The sequence below is a fragment of the Passer domesticus genome, chromosome 10, assembly GCF_036417665.1.
Source record: "Passer domesticus isolate bPasDom1 chromosome 10, bPasDom1.hap1, whole genome shotgun sequence".
NCBI lineage: Eukaryota > Metazoa > Chordata > Aves > Passeriformes > Passeridae > Passer > Passer domesticus.
Window position 1 is genome coordinate 10,040,215 of NC_087483.1, and position 22,308 is coordinate 10,062,522.

A 22,308-nucleotide genomic window follows, 5' to 3' on the forward strand; every position below is an offset into this window, starting at 1 on the left:
TCTAAGGATTGATATTTAATGAACTGTGAGATGTAAATCAATGCACAACAGCACAGTTAAAGCTTAAAATACTAGGATAACATTTATATTAAAAATAATTCACCTACAGATAATACAGTCTAGTGTTTATTGTATGTTATGGAAGGTACACTTGAATTTCAAAAATTTAAAACATATAAAAAGTGGTTAAGGGCTAACATTTTATCAATATATGATAAATGTGTAAGAATGTTTATTATACAGCAGGGTACAATGGTAGTGTTAATGCCAACAGGGCACCACAGAAGTTAGTTTAAAAAAAATTTCCACTATGCTTTATACAAACACCACCACTTGCAGTTGTTTAAGAGTATTGGGAGAGGATCACTGTCTGTAGGATAAGCAGTCCTATAACATTTTTAATGTTAGATAGTGTCATAGTACGTAGATTGGTGAAGGTTTCAAAATAAAACTAGAAATGCTGTAATTACTTCACAGAAATGCACATCCAATATTTGTTTTCAATAAGAACAATAGGTACAAGTTTATAACTCTCCCTGTTTGAAATAATTTACACACAGATGAAAGCTACTCTATGTAAAATAATCACTACATACATTTTTCTTCTGGGAAATAAACAAGCAATTTTTGTTTTGCATGATCAATATCAAAAAACATATAGCAGAAGTAGTATTTTTTAAAACATAACTGGTGCTCTAAAGTTAAAAAAAAAAAAAAAGAAAGGAATGAGAAAAGAAATTTTCTGTAAGTGTGCAACCTAAAATCAACCAAGCTTATATTGTAGTACAACCATATTAAGAAACCACTGTTTAGGAATACAACTTTATGGAAAAAAAGTGTATAATTCACAAAACTGTTCATCAGGCCATAGAGTAAAATAGCTCCACAGTTTACAGATAAAACTGAGGCCACACAGATGCGTGCTATGTCTTATCTCCAGTAAGTAGATACTTAGGCAGAGGATGTAACACTTTGTTTGTAGACAGCATGGTATGCATTTCTCAGCAAGACGTAAGGGAAACAAGACTCCAAGAGATCCATTGTCAGGAATGGAGACTCCTGCACAATCTGAAAAATACCAGAAACACAAAGTTTTGCAGAGCACCTTCTGCTGCCTGCTACTGATAATCTGTCTCATGTAGATCTTCCAGCCTGCATCACATTACCACTCACATATTTCACAGTGAAAATAAATTGCACCAAGTTTATAGCAGTGCTATAAACTTAGTATATGTATAGTATATTTCTGGGGATAGTATTTCTCCAAATACTATCTACTTATAATAAACTGAACACAAAGTACAAACTAGCCTACAAAAAAAAAAAACTTACAAAACCCCTTAAATCTCAACTCCCAACATTTAAACTCACTGCTTCTCAAAGCAAGTATTTTCCTTTCCTATATAAATAGTAGTTTTCCAAAAGATACTGAATACTGAGAGGAAATCCTCTGAGCAGAGAGGATTCTCTCCTACACACTCTGAACACTGCTTCTTAAACTTATAGTACATACTAAGTGAACAATGAAAATTATCTGAACAAGGTGATACAATGTTCTAAGCAGTAGAGGATGATGGCAATAATATGTGCATGTTGGGGGAATAAAAAAAATTGCTGACATTAGAATGAAAGGAAGAAGAATATAAAATGATTTCCACTGGTTTGTGAGCTACAAATAAAACACACAAATGCTCACCATGTCTAGTAGTAGGTAAACTGATTCTCGGTTTCTTGTAGTAGTTTTGTCTGTCTCCTGGCCAATCTTCAGTAGACTGGATGATGCAAGCTATATAAAATGAGTATTTCAAAGCAATAAATAAAACAAATAAAGCAATAAATAAAACAAGCTTCTGCTGTTTTGTTACACAAAGCCAATGGACTCTGCATTGTACTAATAGTGACAAAGGAAAGCAAGTCATCCTGAGCACATGAACCATCCCTGGGCTTTAGTCTCAATGTGCCATACTGGTTTATTCCTAGTAGTGTTTAATAAATGACACATGCTATTTTCATGTAAAAACTGAATTAATTTATTACAGAGAACTTTTTGTTGTAATTATTGGTTGACAACTATGATATCTCCTGAAATCAATGACTGAACTCCCAGGGGATCAAGATCTCACTTCTGTCCTACCCATTTTTGTAAGGTTTAAAGTGATTAAAATTTTTATTGTTTGAAATTTTACCCATTTTGCAACACAAGAAGTTTTGAAGAAATGTCATCTTAACTGTCAATCAATAATACTTTATCAATATACCTTCAGTATACACTCACTTCATGGTTACCAAACTGAGCCTGGATAAAAAAATATTTATAGTAGCTGTAGTTATAGTTAGCATCTGTTTGTTGTGTAAACTGGTGGTATGATTAAGGTGGAGTCTTGTTAGTCTCTAAAAAGAGGGGAAATTATTCCTATTGATTTTTGTCTTTTTTTCTTTCATGTATTCTCTGTATTCTTTACACATATATTTGGAACTCTGTAGCCCATTATTGTATTCTAGCTCATTTTCCCAGTTCTTTTCCATGCCTTTTCCCCAGACAGAAAACTTATTCCAGAGCTCCCAACCCTGGGGGGCACAAGGTCCCTCTGCTATCATGGTTCTTCCTGGCTACCAGGGTTGAGAACAACTCTTTGAGACACCTTTTCATAAACAAAGGACAGCTAGTACCATGGTGGGGGGAGATTGCATCACCACTAGTCCTCCTAATTGATGCTTTTGTCAATTATGCTAATTTGCTAAAGTTATAAAAACTGTATTCATCCTGTGTGGGTAGGCTTTTGGGAACATTCTTCCATAACTGCCCCTGGAGCTCCAATGAAGATCCACTTTTATATTACCTCCCATGCCAGTATTATCTCTAGGATGAAAAAGGCATTGCCATCAGCAACCATGTTATCCTAGTTTCAGAAGATATCCTAGAAACTTCTAACATGTACTTGGTATTTAGAAGCTCAGGATCACAGAATATAGTAAAATACTTAATTTGTAGATGCCTTGATACACCATGTTTTCATGCCTTACAGAAATTTGAAAAAAAAACCCTTCCAACTTTCAGATGTACAGTCATCATTTTGGCCTTCACACCAAGCAAAGGCAACACGCCTAAACCACATGTTTACCAAAAAAGGATTTTAAATTAAAATACTAACTTTAAAAATAGATTTTTTTCAACTTTCTTCTTGAAAAAGCTGTCATGAATCAATTTTTAATATGAAGTCAATATGTATACTTCAAAAGATAAATGGTACATACTCATCAGCATTAAAGAACCTCCTAAGTTGTTTTTTTTTTCATATTTAAGTAACTTGGACAGGAAAGCAGATCGTCTTCACCAGTGATTTTCTTCTCAAGAGAAATGTTTTTCTTTCAGACCAACAGTAAGTGTTAAAAAAGAAAGATTAACAAAATATGTGAACCATCAAGTCATAGTCTGTGCAGTAAAAGCAGTGGTCTGAAAGCAGTCCATAAACACTGAAAGAATGCAAACCTCATACCAAAAGTGTTTTTATCACATGAAACTATACTGGTTTCCTTCACTTGTCAAATGTATGCAACTTGATACAACCATTTCTCTTTCATGTTTTACATCCAGCAGTTGCATTAGACAAGGTCAATGGCCATAGGGGCTTTTTCTGTTTTACAAAGTGCAATGGATTTCCACAAGTGAAAGGTTCTCTTAATAAAAAAAAATTGTTTCTGTGAACTTCTACTTACAGAAAGTTACCTAAAATAAAGAGGAAGGGGCTTTTTCTCCACACATTTTAATGCCAAACAGAAAAATCAAAACCCACTCAAAATCAATATAAATTTTTTTCATTAAAGTGATACTGCTGTTTCAGCCTTTCATTTCCTTTAAGTACTGGCTAATCAAGCGCCATTTAAAAAAATTATATTTACTCAAGCAGCACATCAAAATGTATTTAAAACATGTCACCATGACCTAAAAACTTGGGTTTTTTTCCTAAGCATCACTAAAGATTTCAGCAGCTTTCATCTTCAATCTACTCTGAGGCATAAAAAATTTCCTCTTCCTCTACCCCTGCTGCTACCTGGCTGTTCATATTTAAGAAGGGCAGGCATGTCAAAAGGTAAAACCCAAAAGCCACTCTGAAGTTTATCTTATTTTTTCAAAGAAGGTAACTAACTGAAGTGACCACCACATCATGGAAAGAAGTCAGCTAGACAGAATTTTGATTTTATATGCATTGAACATTTTTTTCCCCCATTCATGGGCCACACAATGTGAGAAATGGTATGTGCTAAAATACTAAAGATTGCACTGAAAAAAATTATGCCACTTGCACTGATTTGCTTCTCTAACTTTCCAACATCACCCACAGGTGTTTATAAAGAACTATTGCAAAATTTAATCTATGTATAGACTTATACATAAAAACATATAGAAAATATTCTACTGTTGTGCACCAAAAGCAGATTTCTATGAAATCAACTGCATTGCATCCCAAATCAACAGTACATTTTAATAAATGGAATAAAGTCATACATACAGCCAAAAATTCTTTGAGACGGTCTTCAATGCTTCCCTTGTGGATGGTGAATAGAGCTGCAGCAATCTGATTGATAGCTTTTGCCAAGCAGTGAATGTTGTTGCAATGCCCTAAACAAAAACATACTCAAATCACCTCAGCACCATGTTGGAAAAGACAGTATTCTTTGGAAAATATCACCAAATACTAAACAGACTTGTGGCAGTGAAACAAGGACTTCTAGCATCTTACACAACGGGAGCAAGGAGCTCTTCCACACTGAGCTTGCTATCAGGAAAGTCACCAGAAGTACAGCTCTGCTTTCCAATTCCTAATGGTCACAGCAACCTGAGAAACAACCTGGGGCTTTTAGAAATAAGGGATATATTGGAAAATTTTTTGGTTTCTATAAAACTTTAACGTGTTAACACCTGACTAGGCCAAAAAGACAGGATTTTCACAAGCTAATTCATTATTTCCCCTCCGTGTAAATGAACATCTCATGCCCAGACAGTATCACTCAAAGAGATCTGCAGGTACTCAAGAACAAAGGTGTTCCATTGCTGACTTTCATATGTAACATCTTGCCCAAAATTGACTCAGGCTTCAGAGCCCTGGAAGGTGGTGAAATGACACCAGTTTTCACAGAGAGCAGAAGAACTCAAGAAAACTGATATTTCTTCCAGGCAAATTAAGTCAAACATACCACTTTAATACAAAATTAATATACACTTAGGCAAGTATCTTAGGCAAGTGTGAGCATATGAAAAGGGGTAACTTTGAAGGAGTTAACAAGTACTCAAGCATGCTGATTCTTAACTTATTTTTTGACCATTGTTGAGCAATGAGCTCATCTTTTCATTCAGTCATTTACCATAACTCCAAATTCATGCTTGAATAGTGAGGTCAGCTGGACCCCATCACTCCACATGAGAAAAATCCATTTTTTCTCCATGCACATCACTATTGTTACCTAAATTACTTTTAGCTGTCATTTTATTGCCCAGGTTACTCAGTATCATACCTCTCTGCAGCTCTTCACTCCTCTAAAACCCTCAACAGCCTCACATGATATACAGATTTTCTCACCTCACTCTTCAGCCCCCCCTATCCAGGTGGTCTGTGAATATGCTGACCAGTAGGTCCCAGAGAAGATCCCTGTGGATCTCCTTTGGCAGGGCCCCCAGATTTGATACTCCAACTTTGTCTCCTATTTTTACATGAACATGAGTCAAGAAAATCTGCTTAATTCTGATTTAAATATGTATTTGTCTTTGAAGAGGCTCATTTTATTTAAGAGACTTCATTTTTATGTCTCAAGCTGTAGAAAAAGCATCAACAAAGGAATTCAGCAAAAGAACTGTTGCCTTCCAACTCACAACAGGTTTTAAGTATTTAGAAAACAACTAGAGCTCTTGCAGACTAGTATTCTATTCTACACTCTAGTTGACAAATTAGACCTCTAGCCTGGTATTTTGACTGGTTCAGATTCCATACTGGAAACAAAAGTAAAGGTCTGTTAGACTTTGAGCCTTTATCTGGAACTCGTGGAAGAAACAGATTTGATTTTGAAGCAGACAGAGGGAATACAGACATTGCTACAGCTGTCCAAGCACTGTCTGTATTTGGGAGATATGTCTTGCCAGATTAGAAAGCTGAAACTCCTTCAAATCTGTGACTCGTTGATGGATTAATTCAGGATTTGTCCAGGGAATTTACTTCATAAAGCAGAATTTATTAAGTTCACATTCTGGAAATACCATTTATATTAAGTGTTTCAAGCCAGATGTTCTACAATAAGGGTAGAACACAGGAAAAATAGTATTATGCAGGGAAGGCAGGAATCACAAAGCCTATTCTGTTTGTTCAGTTATTTTTGTAAAGTGAATATTTTTTATGTATACCCTTTGCTAGATTTTCCTCTCAATAAAAGAGCCTACTCAGTAAAAAATTATGTAATACACAGGCCACGTCTCACAAAAGCAGTAGCAACTTCTAATATGGGCTTGTTTGAGTGGAAGATGTAACTTCTCTCCAGTCACAGCTTCATGTAATTTATTAACTGTACTCTAAGAGCTCATTTTGAAACAAGGCTTTGCCTGACTTCTCCTTAAGAGTTATTTAATGTAAATGAAACCACATAAACTGGGGTAATTTAGCTACATGATACAAAACAGGCAGAAGATTATCTGCTTATCTTCAACAGAAGAATTATCTGTGGTTTCAGCCAGCTAAAAACATGATGACTAAGAGGGTCTCAGGAAGAGAGGAAGTTTAAGGAAGGCAAACCCACATGAGATTTAAACTGCTGGAGAACCTCCAGCTAGCCTGACATATTCTTATCAATTAATTTGCAGAGGGGTAAATGTGAAAATATGAACACTAGTAAAACTTTTAGTACTGCCCCCCTGGCAAGCCATAAAGGTTTTGAGACTCTAGAGTTGGTAAGATCCCTTGAAGGAGAAACTGGTAGCAGGAAGTGCTCCCAGAGGACTTTTACAAAACTATAGATAATTTTTAAACTATATTTACAAAATTATAAATTTACAAAACTATAGGTAATTTTTAAGAGATGTGATCTTCCATACACATAAACAAGTTCATTTGGATTGAGTAAAGACAGTCAACCTGACAGTCTTCAAACAAGGAAGTTTCTACCCATGCACCTCACCAATCACTTAGATATTCCCTGCTCTCACCTACATTCCAAGATTTTTATTCAAGTGTCATGACTTGGAAAAAGTTTGCAAAGAGCAATGAAATACTAGGAGAGCACAAATAACAGGCAACAACTCTGCAGGTTACAGATTGTTCTCCCCATTCATCGGAAAAACCTTTTAACTTGAAAATTCTTTGATTTTCAAAGCAATATTCAAGTTCTACTCACACATCAGATTTATCTAACATTTTCCACAACTGGAGAAGTCTATGCTATCTGTTTTAAAATGAAACTAGAGTCAACAGATCCTTAATAATTCAAAACTGAAGAAAAGGCTGATTAATCCCATGTAAAACAAGAATCCAGTGTCTCTAAAAAACATGATTTGCATGCTACATTCAGTGATACAGAAAGCTTTCAAAATTTTTGCTATCTTCCTGATACTTTAAATATTCAGAAGCCAGTTCACACTTACTTTGTGAGTTACAAATTTGAGCAAATTAAAAAGAACGCAAGTTTCAAAACGAATTAGAGAAAACATGCATCCCAGTGAATGGAAGCAGTATAAACATGGTCTTTTATATGAGTCACATTACACATTACAAAGGAAAGAGTTTGAACAGCCAAAAGGTGACTTTTGTATGTGTTTGAACAGTACTGTCTATCTTTCCTCAACTTAAAAAGAGAAAGCAGACTGTAGATTACATGCAAAGAATTTTGTTGAGGCAAATATTATTTCTTTTTAATAAGAAAGTTGAACTATTGAGCAGGAAATAATTCTTTCACCACTTACACCTTCCAGATTCTGTTTCCAAAACTTTATGCTTGGCAATATGAACACAGCACATAAAATACAGAAAGGACACCTTATATGATTGGCCCAAGGCCAATGTAAAGATTACTAAAACATTAATACTTACTAGAATATATTATATTAAATAGTGTCACACTCATGAATGCAGAATGTGTGCTCGAATTATTCCACATTAGGTCAAGATTGCCCCCTGCAGTGTCTGAACTGTTCTGAAAATTTCAAGTACCAGACTAATTTTTCATAGAAAGTCATCTCAGACAAGAGTTAAGTAAATGCTTTTTAAAGTACTTTCAGAAGAACTTGCCTGAATTAAGGCTTTTTAAATCTGTTCACTATAAAATATAATTGAATATTAAAGGTGAATGTATTCAAGACACTACCAGAACTATTGCAAAGAGAGCATTCCCAGCAAATACTGAGCTGATTCTACATTACCTTCGATGGCAGGGCTATACTGAGACATCACATTGCTAGCCAAAGTGGGCAAGGAGACAGCCACGAAGACCATTAGAAGGCAAGCAATTTTATATTCTTCTTCTGGACTAATGTTTTCTGAAAAAAAAAATAAAGTTCTTTAATTAAAGAAGTAATCTTGAAATATTTCCTTTCAGCTGCAGGTAGATTAGAAAGTAAAATGTTTTGACCAAATTGAAATTTAAAGCAAAATCCAACAAAGTCAATATTTGTATTGTGAAAAGAGCAATATTAATGTCAGTCTTGCCAAAATAAACAGAGTAGAGCTGCAAAATGTCCAGTCTGTTATGTAGGAGAACAAAAAGAAGCCACTGCCATGCTATTGCTTCTCATGATTTAGTTACTAAGCCTTTAATATGTTGAGAATAGTGATCTTTTCATGGTGGTATAAATCCAGTTATTGCTCTAAGGTGGGAAGAGCTTCTCTTGCATCTCCCTTTAGCAAAAGAGCAGAAGGTGATGGTGCCCTCATGTCAATTCACACGAAACCTTGTGCTTACAAAAGTAGCAGCATCATCACACATCAGCCTAAGATTAGTTTAAAAGAAGTCAACAATTAGTGACATACAGGATTTATCTCTATGAAAACTGAATAAAAGCAAAATATTTCAAACTCCAAAGGTAACAATCAAAATACAAGATCATAAACCATTATGAGACTATACAGAAATATATATAGATATAGAATATATATATAAAATATATATAATACAGAAATTCTCTTTGTTGACCTAGCTTAAACATTTCATAGCTGTAGCACAATGAAAATAATCTATTTAAAATGGCATTTTAGATACCAGATACCTAACAATAATATACTTCTGTATTATACATATAATGTAGATAGAAGAAATACACTTTGGGTTGCTTTTTTTCTAAGTGCACAAAGAAATTGTGCTTGGGACTTAAATATTGAATTGTATTTTCCCCTCTCAAAATAACTACAACTGAAGTAAGAAAAAACAACTTAGGTAGCATTTAAAATATTCATGGTCTCCTTCTAATATCAACTATCCAGAACATACAGAGAGAAAAAAAGGTAATGAAATGCTCAGCAAGGAAGATAGGAAAAAAAGCTGAAGACCATCAAAAAACACTTAGGAGTGTTAATTCATGGCTTTGAAAATGTCAGAGTAAACAAAACTGACAAGCTTAGAGAGCAGTGCCTTAAAGCAACAAAGAGGAAGAATAATACATGTTAATTCTCTAACATGTTTATTTTATTTTACTGTTTAACATGGTTATTTTACTGTTTTCCCTTGTAAACTCCATGTTAACATTTGTAGGACACACTGGCAACACAATACTGTGAAATTCACGAGCTGCATTCAGCTCCTAATGCTTGTTAGCTGACAGATTTGTCACACATCTGTGCAACAGAACTGATCAAGTTGTTCACGAGACACTCTTATTGTCACTGTTGTTAAATTACAGCAGTGCTCACCATTAAATTCCTTCTACATCTACCTGCTATCCTTTTCTAGGTCAGCACATCCATTCATGCACATTTGAAAAGATTCTCAAGCTAACACAAATAACCAGCAGGCACAAGTAATTCATCCTCTTATGCCATTTATGAAGTTTATTGAAGGAATACAAAGGAGGTTCCTCCCAGCACTTTAAACATTTCTTTTCTAACATTTCTATTTTTGAAGTTGGAACTTCTTACCTGATTTTTGGGAAGACAGTGCTACTACCAAGGCGGGATCAATCTCACAAGGCAATCCAGCAGCTGATGACAGTTCATATACATTCATTGCCACCTGAGGACCAGAAGAAAGACAACACTGAATGCTTTCATGTCAAGATGATGAAGCAGGTTTTGCTGTCATGCTTAAAACAAGTTTGAGGCCCTAAGGAATTTCAGAGATTTGGCAAATGTTAGACAGAGACTGTAGATTTTGTTTGTTTCTAACCTCCACAGAGCAGCTCTGTCTGTACTGCATGCACCAGATGGTAATTTTGTTGTGGCAAGCCAAACAAAACTCATATACTTTCCCACATTATCTCTAAAGCAACACCCTGACTTGCAATTAGCTATTTCTACATCTTCCTTTAATGTTCAAAAGAAACTGACATATTTTCTCTACCAGATCTAAAGTATCAGCTAACATCTACAAATACAGCATTAAAAAGAAAAAGCCAAAAGTCCCAATCTGGTGAAACAGAGTAATGGAGAAATCCTACAAGATGCAAATGTTACACAGATTCAGTGTTCATTGACTCCAGGCACCAAAAATTAGAGCTTAAGTGGCCACAGCAGTTGGAGGAACTAAGAACATTTTGAAATATATTCAATTTCCCAGTCCATTCCAGGATGTCTCTTTTGTTATCATTAACAAGCACTCAACACTGTTGTTTTCTTTCCATTTACAATTTCAACTAAGTTTCCAAAACCATAGTTCAAAAGTTACTCTGCAAAAGCAGGTCTACACCCAATACAAATGAATACAGGGAATATTATCAATATCTTACTGCCATTAGGATTTGGGAAGTTCTGTACTTTTCCCATAAATTCTCCTGTACAGTTGAGCAGCACCATGGAGTGAATATTGTGCAGACTGTCCATGTGTGCTCCACCTGGCTACCTGAGGGCAAGCTTTGGTATGAAAAGCAAACAATGCTGTTTGCACAGTCCAGGCTCAAAAGAATCACAGAATCCCAGCATTAGAAGGGGTCTTAAAGCCCATACCTGTTCCTTTAGCCCAGGTTGCTCCAAGCCCTGTTTATCCTTGCCTTGAACACTTCAGGCATGGGGCAGGCACAGCTTCTCTGGACAACCTTTGCTAGGGCCTCCCCACGTTCACAGTCATGAATTTTTTCCTAATATCTAATCTTAACCCACTCTCTGTTATCTTAAAGCCATTCCCCCATGTCCTGTCACTACATGCACAGTGGAACAAATGTAAGCCTGTTTCTAAAGGCCTGTATAGACCGTTCAAGAATTTAGTATTAAAAATATCCAAATCAATGGAAAAGAGATCCCCATTTTGATGGTCACACCAAATCGTGTGTTTTGGGAATAGTAAAACAAAAATAACATTTCATAACAAGTAACAAGTATTAATTTCATCAACAGCTTTAAAACTATTTATACTTTGGTTGGAAAATTCAGTACATAGGAAATGACTATGTTATTATGTCCTAAAATATGCTCAATAGGGTAACTGTTCCAATCCACTGTACAAAACCTTGTAAAGATCTCTTAATATGCCTTTCAGAAAAAAAAAGTTTGCCTTATTGTCCCAAAAGAAAACTTTGTTACCTACAGTTGCTCAGCTGTGTGTGACAGGGCAAGGAAAAAGCTCAGACAGTGAGCTGCTAATTGTCCCCTGGCTTTAATTATTAGCAGGCTGACAGAACATTCCTGGCTCCTTCAGTAAAATGTTTCCAAGACCAAGTTCTGGCAGAGTTGTGGGGGAGTACATATCAAGAATTTCCAGTATTCACAACAGGCACTATGGACAAGATTATCCAGGTCTGGCTTCTCCATGCACAGTCCTCCAACATTATCCAGACAAGCCATGAACTCTCCAACAAGTCTACATGGCATCTTATGGTTGGTATCATGTGAACACCAGCACAGTGCAGCACACCCACAGTGGTTAGAATTTATTTCAGCCATTTACAACTAATAAAATCACCAACACACAAAATAGGTATATTTAAGAATCCCAGGAGAACTACAGCAGAGACAGAGAAGGCCAACAGCCAAATATTATGTGAAGCAGAAGGCAACTAGGGAGTGCTATGTGGCAAGAGCCAGGCAGCAGCCCTCAGCAGGGGTTTTTTTTGCAGTAGATAGTATTTTTTTTTCCATTAAATGATTCCAGTGACTGTAAATTACTCTGCTAATTTCCAGAAAAGAAGCAGCAATCACTACACTTTCTTGTATCTGCTGGTACTAAGGAATTCAGTGATGTCTTTGGAGATCCACTAAACTGTTTCAAATAATCTGTTATCATCAACTTAAAAACATTAATGGTAAAATACTGTCTTGAATGATTACTGTTGTAACCTTTGTCCCACCTTACTTTTCAGCACTTCTTTAATACTAGAGAGTATAAGATATTTTCTGAAAAGATCAAGCAAAGTAAGCAGTGAACTTCCCATCTCATCTCTTCTGCATGCTGATTCCTCGAGTTCAATCATGTATTGAACATGATGCCCTGGTGATCAATGATTTTCTCCACAACTACATTTCAATGGGAATTTCAGAAGGGCTTTTCTTGAGAAGTGCAAAGGCAACTTGCAACACTTCGATACAATTTTTATCATGAGCTTGTACATGTGAAGTTAATTTTCCATAGCATTTCCACAGAATTCCTCTGTTGTGGTATGAATTTCAGTGTTTTCTGGGACAGACATTCATGGTTGGTTTATCAGCATTACAAGTTTCAAAGAGCAAGTAATTATATTTTGGAATGAACTAGCATACATGTAAAATTTCAGTGATTTTAACTGAAAATGAGTCAGAACATAACTGCTCAACTGTGTCTTCTGAAATAATGAAGTTCACAGTGATGAACTCTGAACTTTTAAAAGGAGGAGGATGTTAATGTTATTTAATGAATTTTCATACACAGAGAACTTAGTTACTTTCCTCAAGAGTTAACAGCAAAATGTGAATTTCAAGTTCAGGGATAACAACATATTCTGGCCCTTAAAAACCATACTTTGCTTGAGAGCAGATTTCTAAAATGTTTGTGGAAAAGTAAAGAGATGTAGATTGTATATCCCAGTGCACATGCTCTGCAAATCAAACTGCTGCAATACCATTAAGCAGCTGAAATCCTTCAGACTCCAAGCTGCAATAAGAAATTAAAAATCTAGACTTCAGCTACTGTGCATACATGTCCAGAAGCCATGTCATGTGCCAACAAGGGTTTTTGGATGGAAACATACTCTCACTCAGAAGAAAGGTACCTTATTTAAGCAGCTAACTTTTTTTTTTTCCTCAAGCATTTCATACAGTGGGGTCACAAAAAATTTCAACTTCAGGTAAAAATCAGACTTGTCACTATTACATGTACAGAGCTCCAACCACACATACAGAGTTCTTGAAATATTTTGTTTTACCAGTTGTACTGCTCACAGTGTGAAGCAGCTCAGCATTCTTCCCCTTGTCATGTTTTAACACTTGATAAATCTTGTTATTAAGTCTATCAAAGTTCTCAAATGTGATCACAGGCAGATGGAGGTTTGTGCTTATTCTATCAGTTGGCTGTGATTTTTTCCCCAGAACATTAAGAGGCTGCAGATCCACATTAACTAAGCTCTTAGGCGAAAGAAAAAAGAAAAAAATAGAAAAAGGGTGTTCCTTGTGTCTGGATGTTCAACACTAAACATGAAGGTCTTGTTGCTTACATATTTTCAGTATGTAAACACCAAAACTACTCTACCACCCTTTCAGCCAAACATTACCTTCATGTCAGTCTCTCTTGGAATGTGATCTTTGAAGTCCTCAATGGAACTTACAAGGAAAGGAATGTGGTAGGATAAGACCTAAGAGATACAAATATGTACAAAATGAGAAAAATTGCTTCCCATGTTAATTATCTGTTAGACACTACCATTATTTTACTGAGCTTATTTTCTTTTTAGTGGGTTTTTATTTTACACATTTGTATTTGTTTATAGATTTAACATATTAAAGCCTAATAAATGTTGGCAATAAAGAAGAGAAATAAAAGCCTTTAAAATGAGTAAACACAGAAAACATGATCTAAACTAAATTTCATGTTTTAATGTAACAGTTCTCTAAACAGTACTGAAAGAAGAGATTGCCTCACCCCAAGCTGCAATTTGAAGTTTAGTTACAACTGAGTATTGCCATTTTACCCACGTCATCAACCTTTTAAGAGGCAGCATTCCTGAACAGTTAAGCTTCAAATATCCTAACATTCCATTAAGTAAAATACAATGAAAATAATTCAGAAAATATTCAGCTCTTTCTTACATCTCTGAGTGCTTCCTGTGCCAATGACCGAAAAGACAGGATAACACCAATAATTGTCATTCTCTTCAAAACACTGTCAACAGCTGAAAAGAGAACAATGGACAAAGTGATGAAGTTTACAAGCTCAATTCTTCAACAGGAGAAACAAAACATTTAACAAAATATTAAAAACAACAAGGTACTGAGACAAAGCCATTCTTTAAAAGAGCCAAAATAACCAGTGCTAAAGCAGGTTTTTATAGCTGAATCCACAATGGGATTTTCAGTAGAAGACTATCACATTTACCACTTCCTGGAATGAAACCTAGTATACACAGCTGGCAGTCTTGGATGCTAGCACTGGTTCTGGGCTTTCTTGAGAACAAAAACGTCTCTTTATTGGAATTATTTTTTGTTTCACATTCTAAAGCTATGTACTAGGCTTCCACATTACTGCTGCTAGGTATTGTCATCCCTGAAATGATGCTCAAAACTCATCAGTAATATAGTGCCTGGGCACTAAATAACATTGAAATCTCACTTTGTACATGAGAAGACTGGAAATGTTTGAAATGATCCATCAGTTTATATGAGCTCACGTACATTTTGCTGCTTATGGATATTCAATTCAGAGAAATTAATTTTCCCATCTTCTTTACAAAGACAAATATAGAAAATAACTGTATCTTTAGTAGGATCTTGTTAGATACTCACATGATAATCTTTTAAAGAGTGCTGCCATCTGGTCTGGCTTGTCAAAGCTGGTCCTCATTTGTGTTAGAACTTCAACGTTCTCCACCACAAGTTTCTATAAAGAAGCAAAGATTCATGTCAGCTATAGATTTCAGCACGTTAACTGGAAAAATGCCTGATTTAGGACATTTCAACTTGGCAGAAAAGTAACTAACCCCAGGGAATACAAATGTATCCACTGTGCTCTTAATAGGACTCCAATATCAATATTATGATCATTCATTACTATACACAAAAGCAAGCCCCAAAGCAAAAATCAGAGGATTAGATACCCCTAAGAACATTATTTTTGTATTGAGCAATGTATACCTCAACTTAAAAGCAAGGGAATTTAACTCTGTAAAAATGAGACAATAGGACCTTATGCTGCTCAGCTTTTTAGAAGAAAAGTATACATATTACAAAAAAATATAAATTCACAAAGTAATCAATTCTTTGGGATTGCTGCTTTCACTAATTATGCTGAAATTTAATGTTGGTAAAACTGAAAAATGGAATCAAGAGTGAAAATAAGACTGTTAAACTTTGGTGCAGTTTACTTGAAATTTTCTTCCACTGTAATATGAAAAAGCAAAGACATATGTCCAAGTCCCAACACCTTAGCCTGAAACAGTTAAACTCAAGTGCAGTAGTTTTCATTTCAGTTTGGCCAAAAGAAAAGAAAATGTGTCTGTTTCTAATTTTTAACAGCTCTCATATATGTAACTTGTAAGATTAGAGTACATGTAATAACTTCCCTGAAATCATTCTCCAAATATTTATCAGATTAAAATTTAAATTAGAGATTGCATAATCACATCTCTAAAATGTCAGATCCAAATTTCCTGCTAGCTGAGGAACTTAGGCTGTGCCAAGCTGCATTTTTAAACTCTCTTCAAGCAAAAAATATAGTTTATTCTTAAAACAATATTTTTGCAGTCTCATTGCTAAGTACCCTACTTCAGAAAGGGAAAAGTGATTATCTAGTTATATAGAGGACAATCAACAGCTAAGAAAATACAGATTTCTTGTGTTCTGCTAAACACTGAAATGGTTTTCCTTCTGTTTAAAGAAGACTTCAATTAATGTTTTGTATACTAAATGAAGACAACAAAAAAAAACCCTGAAGGATAAAGGAAGAAACAAATTCTGAATTGGGGGTGGTCTTCCAAAGTGATTATTAATAGTTTTATTTTTCAAGTAGGTGCATTCCAATCCATCTTAATTTCCAGAGGAGGTAGCAGGAAAAATTAATATTCATCAAACATGTAGGCCACTAAGTTTGGAACACAATTAAATATTTCATGAAATCTAAGAGGCATACCTGCAGGAACCTACTGCTAAGGATCCACAAAGATCTAACCTTTGATAGCTTTGCTAGCTGCTTTAATAGTTTTATTTTACTTCAACCCACACTGCAAACACAGCAAAACATAGCACCTGGCAAGCAGGTAGATTAAATTTTAGAGTAAATATTCCTGTGATCACAGGAGGAGAATAAAAACAACACAATCTATAATGCTGCTATGAAATAAAAGGTGGTCTGTGTTTACTCCCACTTTGTAGTAAGCAGCCTGTGCAAAGCATATCTATCCAACTACTGCACTGTATCATGATCATGCTATTCTCACAAGCTCGAGTCTATCCATAACCCACCCACTCTCCCTACTTTTTTTCACTGAAAAGCAAGGAAAGAAATAAGCTATAAGATTCTTGTCTAGTTTGCTGCATTTTGTAGAGGTCCCTTCCCTTCTGATGCCTAAGCTTTTTACATATTTTTCATACTTTTGTAGCTTTGTAGATTGTTAATGCTACTTATAATAAATTCCCATTTTCTCCTCTTGTTGCTTTCTTCCCCCAAACACAGATGCACCTCAGGGCTCTCTTGCTAAGTCAACTATCTCAGCCAAAGAGATGAACATTTTATTACTTTGTTTTTTCCTCCAAAAATGTGGTCATGCACACATGGATCTGCATTGTGCTCTGCTTACCCTCAGCAGTATCAGAAAACAACAGATTTCAGACACAATTCAAAGCTGCTTTTTAAAAAAATACACACACCTACGACACAAATTGTGCTGATTTTGAGGAAATATGATGACTCCTCAGTAAGTGAAAAAATAGTACAGCAACAAACACTTGCCAAAGGCCTTTGTGCTTCATTTGAAAAGTGACAGATGTCACTTTGTGCACAGTGAGGAGTTAAACCCCACCATTCTCACCTGGAAAGCCTCATGCTCTAACTCAAAAATTGGAATAAGGAATGGACATAAGAAATGAATTACCCTGGCAGGCTGGGCACTCAGGTCAGGGGTGCTGCATGCTCTTAGCCAGCTTGGAAAGCATCAGCAGTCCCTCTTCCTTAACTGTGACAGTGAATAAAAGGCTTCACACCTTTTTATCATACATCTCAGCCTTTCAGCAGCACTGCAACTAAGGTGTTTACAAAGAAAACGAGATCCTTGAAAGTGCAACACAGGATATATCAAAACTACACACTTCTGAAGGTCTGGTATGCTAATAATTGTTACTGAAGACAGAAAGGAAGTCCCTTTGCACTCCTAGGTATTCATGTACTTTTTCAGAAATACAGCATGCGTGAATAGTTACAAAAAAATCCTTAGTTTAATCAGTAATTAAATAAACTGAAAATTATGAGATGTAATAACATCTTGGAATTAAATCTGGAAATTACACTAGAAGAACAAGTCTTTCATCCATGTAAACTAAATAATAGATGCATACAGACATCATTCAGAAATAAGCCCTTATAGATTACTAAAACAGATTTGAGATTTTCCTGCAATGTTTGGAGAGTCAACAGTCTTGGGTAAAGGCTTCACAAATACCTGGAGATCTTCAAAAACATTTCTCTTCCCACTGATGATAAAAGAGAGCTGACTTCTAACTTAGAGTATCTAACACAGAAATGAACACCCTGCACAAAGTCCTGCATATTCAGCTGATGAAGAGTGTGGGATACACACATACTACCTGTGCAAACTTACTACAAAAGAGTAAAACTCACAGCTTTATTGGTTTGTTTGATGCAATCATTTTAAAAAGATGGCATACAGAAACACAGGTATTAAATATCCTAAAGGAAGCTTAACCAAAAAACTACTGCCTTCCCACCCACCAATTTCCAAGGTTACCTTAAGCTCAGCAACCTGTGAAGAGATGTGCCACATCAGACTTTCACTCAGGAACTTCATGCCATATGGTCCCAGAAGTTCAGAAAGGGCTCTCATTTCTGAGAAATAAAAATACTCTTATACTTCCAATATTCCATCTTCATTTATTTGCAGCACATTATGTATTTAGCATGGTGTTTTAAGTGCAAAAATATTCTACCCCAGAGTATAAAGACAAGAATTTGTATGGTAGTAAACTGAAGCAGTAGTCACCAACACATAATATACCCATCTCTTTAGCTTAAATGCAGTCCTTTGACCAAAAATAGAAAAAGTAAGTCAAGAGGCAGCATGAATAGAAAGTACTAAAAATACTCCTGAAGGCTAAAAATTATTAACTCTAAGAGTTAGCTGTTATTTCAGTAACAGCTGCTCTAAGAGTTGCCATTATTCCAACTACTCAAGCAATACAATTACTGTCCTTCACAAATATTGAGTAGAAGCATCAAAGTTTACCTGATATATCAGAGTACTCCTCAGCATTAAATGTCAATTCATTTTCTGTAGGCAGATTCACAAATGCCTTCATAGCTGGGAAATAGGCTATGTGACCATTGCTGACTTGTCGTAGCAAAGTCTCCAAATACCTTATCAGAAAGGGGAAATGTTTTAGATGAAAAGGCACATCTTCACGGATACTCTATGCAGGTGAAGTACAGCTGTGTGACAAGGGACAGCAAAGCCCATACACTGAAGCCTTATTTTCATAGTTTAACTGATGCCTGCATTTTACTCTATGTCTCGTCCTTATAAAAAGTATAAGTTTGCCAACAGGCAAATTTCAAGCTGCTTTTAAGAGGTACAGACACAAGTAAACATATGATGTTAGAAATATTTAAAATAACTCCACTTCTCCAATTCCAGATTTTTCATTAAACAACAGCAATAAAAAATCTCTAAAAAATTTGTAACAACATAAAATACTTACCAATTTGTGTACAGACTGGTGATGGTTGGCTCACCATGACTGTCTAAATGCTGGGTTTGCTGAAGCAGAACGTTGTTAAACACTCGTGTAATGTCGATCTGTACATAATTCTCTATTGACTGCAGGACTGTCATATAGGCTCTTACACTGGTCAACAGCTCTGAAGGCTTTGCAATCTCTTGTGTTGCTTGATTATACATAGTCATTCCAACAATTGACCTTTTGGAAACAAGAGGGTAGGAAACAAATAAATTCATTTCTTAGTAAAATTCAACAGAGATGCAGCTATAAATATAGTTTTATATCCACAGATTTTCACAGAATCATAGAATGGCCTGGGTTGGAAGGGACCTTAAAGACCAGCTAGTTTGACCTCTCCTGCAATGGACAGGGACACCTTCAACTAGACCAGATTGCTCAACAGCTCCATACAACCTGGTCTGAAACACTTTCAAGCATGGAAAATATTCACTTTACTTGAATACTTCTCAAATCCACAAGTATAAAACTCTGACCAATGCACATGCTACACCAGCACTTTCAAAAACTGCTTTGGATTCCAAAGACAACTGTATCTGTGGTTCCAGTAAAAATTTCCTGAGACTAAGAATACTCACCAAGTCTTTTTAAATAGTTTTTTCTCCCGCATATATGTATGAGCAACCCACACTGTGCAAGACTTATGTAACAACTACTTCAGCAAATAAATTAATTTTGTTGAAGTGATTTTAAAATGCAGAACTTCTGGGAAATCCAAGAGCAATCATGAAGTGTTCAATGCATATTAACACAAAAAATTATTTAACCAAAGCTGCTGTTAGTTTGAAATATCTTTTTAAAAAACCACATAGCTATAGTATAGTGTGAATTGAAAAATTCATCAAATATACATGTAAAGTAAATAAACAGAAATCCTATTATGAAAAATACATCTCCCTTCAGCTAACACAGTGATTTCTATCTTTAATCAAGGAACCAAGAAATGGCAGGACATGCTTTAATTTGCTCAAATTCTCACTATGAACAAAACCAGGCTTGTAATAACAGATGTCCATAGGCTAGCTTTCAAGGTAGAGCAGAACTGAACAAAGGACTGTATATTGCATTTTAACATACATGCACATGGACCTCACCCAGTATGTCACTGGAACCAGGTCCTCAAACAAACTGTGTCAGGGGGTCCTTAAAAGCAGTCTTAGTAAACAAATAGTTGTTGTAGTGTTTATTTTAAGTTTATAATGGTCTCAGACTTTTAAGTGCTAAGCTTTTAAGTAATATGTAGTTTTCAAAGACAGAACAGCAATTAAAAAAATAAATTGGTAGATCACAACCTTCGTCACAGATAAACAGGATGAGTTACTCTGGAGGAGAACATCACATTATTTAGAGTAACTTTTTTGTTGTTGCTTGGACATATGTAAATATGTATTTTCAATAGTTTGCTTCTGAGGAAGTCTCTTATTTGAAAACAAATTCAAAATTGATACAATAACAAGATTAAGTGTCATAATAACAAGCTCCAGTCCAATTACACACAACACAGAGGAGCTTAGGACAAACCCTAACAGTGAGACACTAACACTGTATTTTAAGGAACACTGCAAGTCTTTGAAAGAAATGCCACTTGAAGGTCTGAAAATTAATTATAAAATGCATATCTGTTCTGCTCTGCTAGCAAGTCTTATTTCTTTCATGAAACAAAAAATAAATGGAAAGTAGTCTCTGAAAGTAATGTGCCTGTTGCTTCAGCCCCAGCCACAAGCTGACCTCAAAATAATAAGCACAAGTTACCAACACTGGTCTAAGTTCATAAACTTGAAGAGCTGACTTCTTAAAATATCATGAATTATCTTCATTTTTATGCCACCTTATCTTACTGATGGAATGCTCCGGTGACCTAATATTATGTCTTAATGATTAAACTGATTAAGCCTTATATTCTGCTTGAAATATATAACCAGTAATCTTTGGTATAAAAAGTAGGACAGCTGGCTGGTTTAACATGAAGTCCTCTCCAGAAGTTGCCATTTGCCTATTTCTGTAAAAAATTATGAGAAGATCAAGGTAACAACAGACAGGAATACCAAAGATTATTAAAAAAAAAGTAACTGCACATATTCTCAGTTGGCTTTGTCAGATCTTGACTTCTGATTTTCAGACTTTCTTTCAGCAAGGCACTGGACTCAAATACTTGAAAACACTCCAGCACTGTGCAAAAAAAAGTGGGAATACATGTCTTCATACATGCCTAAAAACAGCCATCACCAGCTCCTACAAAGTACACAGGATTGGGAATGCAAGATCTGACACTTAAACAGGTTATACGGATTTCAACATATTTTATTTTAAAACAGGAATTGACTATTGTGTATCTCTGCACATGAAACTTAATAATCATTCAGTTGGGATTCTACTCACGGTTCCACCTTTAAAACCTAGTTTAATGTAGTAAGTACACAGTACTTAAAACATAAACTAGCAAAGGCTTTATCCTGTGTATCAATGCCTCTAACTCTACAATATTTCTTACTTGGTAAAGCGGATTTCCAGGTGAGATGTCAAATATTCTCTTGGAGTAAACGTGTGTTCCCAAACCACCATGTTTGGTACGTAATTGATTGAGAAGCAGAGCTCAGAAAGTGCAGTATGCAGTTTGTCCAGGCTTTGAAACAGACAAGAAATTAAGAAAAATATTTAATGTAACAGAAGTGTATATTATCATGGAAGGCACATACTGAATAATGCTTCAAAAGCAAGTACAGATCTCACTCTTCATTATCATGTTCTGTTTTGAGACACTTTCCTAGCCTATTGAAAAACTAATATTTTGGCCAAGAAGACATCCTACAACTGCATACTGACCTGCATTGCATACAGTGATGGGATTTTTCCATCTATATATAGGTATATTTTTCCCCCTCCCCAAAAAAAAGAATAGATTAAGTGATCTAGAAGACAACAAGAACTTGCTGTCCAGCCTGTAATTAAGAGTGCTAAAGTAAGGTAGAATCAAAGATGCCACCCACTCCTTGGACTCACATGTCCACAGTTAATATGACTATTCAGGAAGCCTAGCTAC

General features: G+C 35.5%; 1 protein-coding gene across 5 annotated transcripts in view; it reads right to left on the reverse strand.

The window, feature by feature from the left end:
- The window catches only part of NCKAP1 (NCK associated protein 1), a 57,328-nt gene continuing 35,020 nt past the window's right edge, over positions 1-22,308 (reverse strand). For all 5 annotated transcript variants that reach the window (XM_064433728.1, XM_064433727.1, XM_064433726.1 and 2 more), the window contains 12 exons: positions 21,760-21,891; positions 19,230-19,448; positions 18,758-18,888; positions 18,263-18,360; positions 15,090-15,183; positions 14,397-14,479; positions 13,862-13,942; positions 10,107-10,200; positions 8,399-8,515; positions 4,512-4,621; positions 1,697-1,786; positions 1-1,068 (listed from right to left, as the gene is read on the reverse strand). In XM_064433728.1, coding sequence (XP_064289798.1) covers positions 952-1,068; positions 1,697-1,786; positions 4,512-4,621; positions 8,399-8,515; positions 10,107-10,200; positions 13,862-13,942; positions 14,397-14,479; positions 15,090-15,183; positions 18,263-18,360; positions 18,758-18,888; positions 19,230-19,448; positions 21,760-21,891 — 1,366 coding nt within the window. In that variant the 3' untranslated portion in view covers positions 1-951. The remainder of the gene's footprint in view (positions 1,069-1,696; positions 1,787-4,511; positions 4,622-8,398; positions 8,516-10,106; positions 10,201-13,861; positions 13,943-14,396; positions 14,480-15,089; positions 15,184-18,262; positions 18,361-18,757; positions 18,889-19,229; positions 19,449-21,759; positions 21,892-22,308) is intronic.